We start from the raw sequence: 7,434 nt of genomic DNA, 5'->3' as shown, positions 1-7,434 counted from the left end.
GGAGTTTCCAACAGACGTTGCTAGTACAATAAACTCACACAGTGAATCTGCCATTGTGATAGAGGAAGCTTTAAATCAGATTTAAATCTTGTCATGCCTGGATAAATGTGCTAATATTTTCAGTCAGTCTCTCGTACAGCTGTTAAAACATTTTAGCTCTGTAGGTCAAATGGGACTTCTAAAATTCATATGAGTTCTGTGTTCTAATTCTCACTATATTTTGCTTCTCTAGTTAGAAAACAGACATTGCACCTGTTGGGATGAGCACTGGGTGTTGTATGGAAACCAATTTGACAATAAATTTCATATATTTAAAAAAAAAAAGAAAACAGACATTGGCTTCTGTAGAGGTGTACATCAAGGATTACTGATCCCATCATATCTTTCAGTACAATAAATTTTGAGTTTCATCTAAATACAAAGTTGGTACATATGTCACAGATTCTGAATGCCTTCAGCAACATGGGAAAACTAGAATTCTGCATATGTAACATATAAGCAGGAAACTAAAACTCATTCAGGAAATATACATTTGCATTCGATGTTTGATTTCAATAAAGACAGTGACAGGTTTATGGCAACTTTGCTCAGCTTATCAGGCTTTTTAAAAATTCTTAAAAATACAACACTTTCCTTCCATTAGGTTTCAGCAAATATTAAATATTCCAGGGTTTTTTTTTTTCCTTATTTCCAGTTTCTCCAGCTATGAAGTGTCAGTCCTCAATTCTCCATGGGTTTCCAGTTTAAGGTTTTTTGTATGTTTGTTTTTATAAACAAGGTTCATTATTATCTTTTCATAAACTCTCTTAATTTATGAAGTAATTATCTTCTTTGTCATATCGCTCTCCTTAAGATGTTCTGTAAGGTTAGATTTTACCTCATTCTTTCTCAATTTTGCCAACCAGTGCATATATGATTTTTATGCGAGATCCAGGCAGTACACTTCAAAGTTATGAGAAATGTGCCTGACTCTGCAATTTTTCCCATGTGCTGAAACATCCATTTATTTGATATCAATTTGACTTGTTACTGAAGCCACTTGTCCTGTCTTTCTTAGGTCCTTTCAAGACTCTAAAAATGGGCTGCATTCTTTGTGTAACCAGTTTTACTTCTCTGGTGATACTTCCATAATAAGAATGGTCAGAAAAATGATTTTCCTTGGGTCCATGGCTCAAACTAATGGGCTGTACTATAACATTCAGTAAGGAAATAAATTGATAAAACTTAAATGTTTAATCTATTTTCTAATTTTACTAAAGTTTGCTTAAGTAAATTTCATAGCAAAATATGTATAATGGTAGGTACCATATATTCTCTTCCATTCTATCTCCAGATCAATTAAATGGAAATATTCAGGAGTAAGAAACTTAATATCGTGAACATGAGAACAAAAAGATATATCCAGATATATTCATTAATTCAGAGGTAAAATTTAATGATTTTCAATTTTTTTTACTAGTACAAACTAGGTTAACAGTCCATACTTCTGAAAAATCTTACATATGCCATATTTTTAGTAAGAGCTCAAAGAAAAATGTCTAATCAGGTATAGATTACACTGTATTTTAGTCCAACCCCTAAAGTCAGCACAAATACACAACTATAGTCATGTTTATAAGGTAAAAGTTGTACAATAGTTCTGTATACTAAAATTTCATCAACAATGCAGTTTTTGAGAATCAAAACATTAGCTGGCAGATTTGCTTTTATGATTTTTAATATCTTTTTTTAGTATAACAATGACACTAAGTTAAGTTCATCATTCTTTCAATATCCAGTATGCATCACTAGCTGACAAATTCATTTTAATGGCAGTAAGGTGGGAATTTAGTCCAAAGAGCAAAGATTCATTTTGATGAGTTATTTGATCATAAAACATGCAGTAGTGAACTTTCAATTCATAAACTATTTCTATCATTCAGTAAAGATTATTATTGTAGTTGGCATAATAATCATCAGAACTTTTTTCCACCTAGTTACAGCATTTCTTACCATTAGATTGGCTATGGAGTGCAAGAGGTCCAGTGGCTCTGCCAAGGACGTGGCAACCACCTCACCAACATACTCAGTCCATACATTAATGGTGGCCTGAACCAAGCTTCAACACAAAACTTAACACACTACTAGAAAACATGTCTCAACAGAGCCTTTTACACCTTTCTCACTAGCTAACCAGACATGGGTCATCATTGCTTGGTTTGACTTCTCCTTCTAGCAGCAAATTCATCACAACCTTTGTCAAATAGCTGCATGTTCCTCTTTTTCCCAGTGGGGGAGTGTTGTAAAAGGAAGTCATGTCATCCTAAAAGGAAAACAGTAAGCAAGTCATTTGATTTTTTGTTTGTAAAGAGTTGACAGGTAGAATCAGTGTCAGCCTAGGGGGGAAAATAAATTCACAGAAAGATTTCCTTGTGGAAAACAGAATCTTGAGCTTTTCTTTCATTTTCCTAAGGCGTCTTCTCAGCATATAAAACAAAGACAGATGTTTTCAGTATTCTCTTTGCTGATAATTTTTATTTACTTAAAGAACCTTTTTACAGATGAGCATAAAATATTAAACAGAGAGCCTGGAAGGGACTATATTAGTAGTATACACAGCACCAAGGTAGCCTGTTACGCATTCCCATCCTCCCCAGAATTTAATTTTATAGCCTTCTGGAATCTATGGCTCCTTTCTGGTAAAACAATTTTAACTGCTAACTATATAAAGGAAATTTATGTCTTCCTAGTTTTCGTTTTAGTCAAAGCTTCATAGCTGAACTGACTAGTAATTAACTAAAACGTACCATTAATTCCTCAAATAAGCCAGACTTCCTCCCTGCCCCTCGAATACTACATTTTGCACTCTATAAATCTGTTTTGTAAGTTAAATGATAAGAGATTAGGGATATTTTGAAGAGTTGAGACAATGAAAAAACTCTATAAAAGGCTGTTTTATCCACTTACTTGTTTTTCAACTTCCTTTAGTCGACTCTCGTCTTTTTGAAATTCATGAAATGCTTCTTTCACCAGTTTGTCTAGATCTACTTTGTCTTGAAATTCTAGCTCAGGGTTTCTTTCCAGTACAATGGATACAACCATTAGTAACTAGAAGAGACAGACGTTGAAAGCCAATTATATGAACCATAAAAACAACACAGCCTGGACATGTTTTCATTCTTTAGTCAGACTAATGGATGATCCTCATATTCCATAATGTGTTCTGCACGATGACAGGTTTTTGGATCATTGTGAATGGAATCTTTCTAATCTTTTAAAAAAATTTTTTTAATGTTTATTTATTTTTGAGAGAGAGAGAGAGAGAGTGACAGAGCTCGAGAAGGGAAGGGCCAGAGAGAGAGGGAGACACAGAACCTGAAGCAGGCTCCAGGCTCCGAGCTGTCAGCACAGAGCCCAATGCGGGGCTCGAACTCAGGGACTGAGAGATCATGACCTGAGCTGAAGTGAGATGCTTAACCGAATGAGACACCCAGGCGCTCCTGGAATCTTTCTAATCTTAAAAACTAGTAGCATAAGTTCTGTTGGAAACTGCACATTTTTTTTCATTGTATATATCTTTATAGCTGAGCAGAAATGTTTTTTAGTTATTTAAATGAAACTAAGAACTTTGAAAAATGATTTTCCTAATCGTGTCTGTAGTACATAGTGCCCTGTTCACCCAAAGTGCCTGAACATTCTTGCCTTTGGGCATTAATCCTTGTTGGCAAAACACTAAAACCAGTGTCCAGCGGAGCGGAGGCTGCCCTAGAAGAGGTGGTAGGCAGCAAAGCCAAAGAAGGCAGGTGAGAGTTCAGTGGAGCCTCTAATCAAATGACTTGGAGCCCAGCACCCTAAAATGAGTATAATACTGTGACATCACAGTAGTTTCTCAGGGTATGGTTATGTTTTAAAAAATACACCTAACTCTGACCTCTTTGATATGAGTACTATTTGGTCTACATGTGTTAGTTTAATGCATAATCTTATTGTTTGTCTATCTCATACATTCATCCTAAGTACTAACATACATTTTAATTTTTTTTTTCTTTTTTAGGGCACCTGGGTGGCTCAGTCGGTTAAGCATCCAACTTCAGATCAGGTCATGATATATGGTTTGTAGGTTCAAGCCCCACGTCGGGTTCTGTGCTGACAGCTGAGAGCCTGGAGCCTGCTTCGGATTCTGTGTCTCCCTCTCTCTCTGCCCCTCTCCAACTTCCACTGTCTCTTTCTTTCAAACTCTCCCTGTCTCTCTTACTTACAGAGTGTAAGTGGGAGAGGGGCAGAGAGAGGGGGAGATGCAGAATTTGAAGTAGGCTCCAGGCTCTGAGCTGTCAGCACAGAGCCCGATGCAGGGCTGAAACTCACAGATCACGAGATCATGACCTGAGCCAAAGTCAGACGCTTAACTGACTGAGCCACTCAGGTGCCCCACTGACATTTTTTTAGATGACAAACCATTATACACAAAGACTGTGTCTGAGTACACAATGCTTGGTAAAGACTTTCTGATCTTTATTATGCCTCCTACTTTGCATGTGGAACAGGAAAAAAGACCTCATAATTCCAAATTTGGGATTCTTCCTGACTGTACTTCAACTAAATGCTTCCAAAACAGAACCTGAAGGAACCAAAGGAAACCCTTTCAGAAAAATTCAGGTGTCAAAATGTGGAAAATCTTGGGGCAGGGATTTAGCCAGGAGAATATGAAGCGTTGCTCTAGTTCTGAAGAAAAATTTCTTCTGCAAAGGGACCCTCATTTTGGTCAACAAGAAGGACCTCCATGTCCATTGTAGGTCCCAGATGCTGGGCACTAAACACTGAAAGGCTAACAGCACAAGGAAGGCATTCACCTTTCCAATAACCCCATCTCTTTCTGACCCCAGTCTGCCTGACTTCCCATATGCTGCTGATACTGTTTATGAATCCTGGCACATCTGAGATAGGATTGAATCTCACTCCACTCTGGCTGTAGGTCCAGACACGCTGCATTTCAGGTGCCACAACCAGTTTGGCATTTACTGAGATCTTCTGTATCACTAAGACATGTTACCTACCCACAAGAGACACAAAGTCTACCCAGAAAAAGACACAAAGTGAAGATGGACTATGTATTAAATCCATTCATTATGGGAATTCTCTATGTATTCAGCATAATGTTTTAAAATGGCAAAAGAACACATGTATACACGTGCATGGATGTGTGTGTGTATTTGAGCATTTAACTTTATATAAAATAATGATACAGTACAAAATTACATGTATTCTCTGTTCACAGAAGATGTTTGGAAAGATGTCCCTCAAAATATCAACATCAGTGATCTATTGCTACTGGGTGTGGGGAATTTTTTTCTTTTCTGTAATTTTCTGAATTAAAACTTTATATAATAGTCATGTGCTATTTCTCTAAACAGAAAAAAAAAACCCTGAAATTAAAGCAAACAGGATAAGGTTGCTTCCTCTGTTTTTTAGTGGCATTCATGCACTTGCCATTGAAGGGCACTGAATTGTTCATGTACTTTGACTTGAGTCAAGGATGCCTATATCCTCCAGGACTCAACTAGAGGAGATCGGGATAGGTAAGGAGTGGAATTCCTAGTCTCTTGGGCAGTTTCTTTTATGTTAGTTTTCAGGGAACAGATAGAAAGCATTTCTTCAGCAATCTACATTTCTAAATACAAACCTCCACAACAATCTGTCTGTACTTTGGCTGGTCAATATTCCCCAACATATCTTCAACAAGGAGAGAGAAATTCATCTCATACATGGTCATATCTGACAGGGTTGGTTGCTGAAAAACAATAACTCAATATTAACATGCATTCTTACACTGTGGTTTCCACCTAATAGAGGAATTTCATTTTCTCTTTTTTTAAAATTTTTGTTAATGTTTTTATTTATTTTTTAGACAGAGAGAGACAGAGCATGAGCAGGGGAGGGGCAGAGAGAGAGGGAGACACAGAATCTGAAGCAGTCTCCAGGCTCTGAGCTGTTAGCACAGAGCCCGATGCGGGGCTCAAACTCACAGACTGTGAGATCATGACTGGAGCTGAAGTCAGACACTTAATCGACTGAGCCACCCAGGCGCCCCTTTTTAAAAAAAATTTTTTAATGGTTTTATTTATTTTTGACACAGAGAGAAACAGAGCATGAGCAGGGGAGGGGCAGAGAGAGAGGGAGACACAGAATCTGAAGCAAGGAATTTCATTTTCTAACCAACAATCTTTTTGAGTTTCTATAAAACCTTCACATTTTCAGCTATATGACTGGATTTTATATATGTCAAACTACTGAAGCCAATCAGCTGACTATTGTGATAAATTAAACCTCCTGTTTTTAGTGGTTATCTTCACTATACAAGTGTTAAGAAAGAGGGGCTATCTTGGAAATCCACTTTAATACACAAAAGGAACAGCCAAAAATTGAGACAACAAATAGAGTACATATTGCTTTCAGAACTAACACAAGAAGTTATGCTTGCTGTCACACTTTACCATGTAAGTCACTTGCTACTGATTTACATCATTTCTGTGGCAGATCCTTTCTGAGCTGGCAGCATAGAAATGCATACAAATAAGCAAAAACAACATTATATGTAGAAATGGCAAGAAAACACAGAAAAAAAGCAAAACTAAAAGAATTTACTCTCTATATTTCATTTAAAACGAGAGTATTGCATAGTCTTCCACTCACTTTTTACAAACCAAATGAAAGCAGCAAATAAACTCAAATCCAAATCCAAATTTGGGCATGGTGGATAACTCTCAAAGGATTGAAGAGAAGGCTCTAAATGTTAGGTTTGTACATTGGAAAGCAGATGTAGTCACCAGACTTATTACCAGAGATGAAGAAATGATGAGTCATACTTATTTGCTTCTACCTTGATGATTTACAGTGAACTTGATCCTAGCCTCAGAACAATGTGTATCTACTTACTACTCCAAATGGGACCTAGCAGGAAAGTTCCCTTGAAATCAAGTAACAGCAAAGTTGTTTGGCCTGGTATAATAATGCACCAGCCCTGTAATTCATTATGGTCCATCTACTGTATTCTGTATTCAATATAATCTAACATATTATTAATGTTTACAGGTAGTACCTAATTTGGGGAAAGTGAAGCCCATTTGTTGAACACAGTATTTATAATTGTTTATATGTCTAGCAATGGGATTAGTAGGGCTACAGAAGTTAAGGAAAATCCTGTCATGGTTTCATATCAATTTCCTTTTAATATATCACATTTGAAAAGTCACCTAGCTATTGTGCAACTATGATAAATCTAGAGAAGAAACATCAAACTTGCTTTATTTCCCACTCTCTGGAAGAACTTAGGGTAGGCAGTATAGCAGCAAAGTTAAGACAAAAGGCTTAGAAGTAAAATTACCGGGGATAGGGCAGGGGATAGGTGTCACACTCTGGGTCAGCTACTTCCTAGATGTATGACCTTGGGAAAATCAC

General features: G+C 36.9%; 1 protein-coding gene across 5 annotated transcripts in view; it reads right to left on the bottom strand.

Moving 5' to 3' along the window:
• Positions 1-1,412: 1,412 nt before the first annotated feature.
• The window catches only part of PHKB (phosphorylase kinase regulatory subunit beta), a 255,172-nt gene continuing 249,150 nt past the window's right edge, over positions 1,413-7,434 (bottom strand). For all 5 annotated transcript variants that reach the window (XM_058708055.1, XM_058708056.1, XM_058708054.1 and 2 more), the window contains 3 exons: positions 5,660-5,767; positions 2,947-3,087; positions 1,413-2,302 (listed from right to left, as the gene is read on the bottom strand). In XM_058708055.1, coding sequence (XP_058564038.1) covers positions 2,165-2,302; positions 2,947-3,087; positions 5,660-5,767 — 387 coding nt within the window. In that variant the 3' untranslated portion in view covers positions 1,413-2,164. The remainder of the gene's footprint in view (positions 2,303-2,946; positions 3,088-5,659; positions 5,768-7,434) is intronic.

Source organism: Neofelis nebulosa, chromosome 17 (genome assembly GCF_028018385.1).
Source record: "Neofelis nebulosa isolate mNeoNeb1 chromosome 17, mNeoNeb1.pri, whole genome shotgun sequence".
In the NCBI taxonomy this organism is placed as follows: Eukaryota; Metazoa; Chordata; class Mammalia; order Carnivora; family Felidae; genus Neofelis; species Neofelis nebulosa.
Note: the sequence above shows the minus strand (reverse complement) of the source record. Positions and strands in the feature narration are given on the sequence as shown.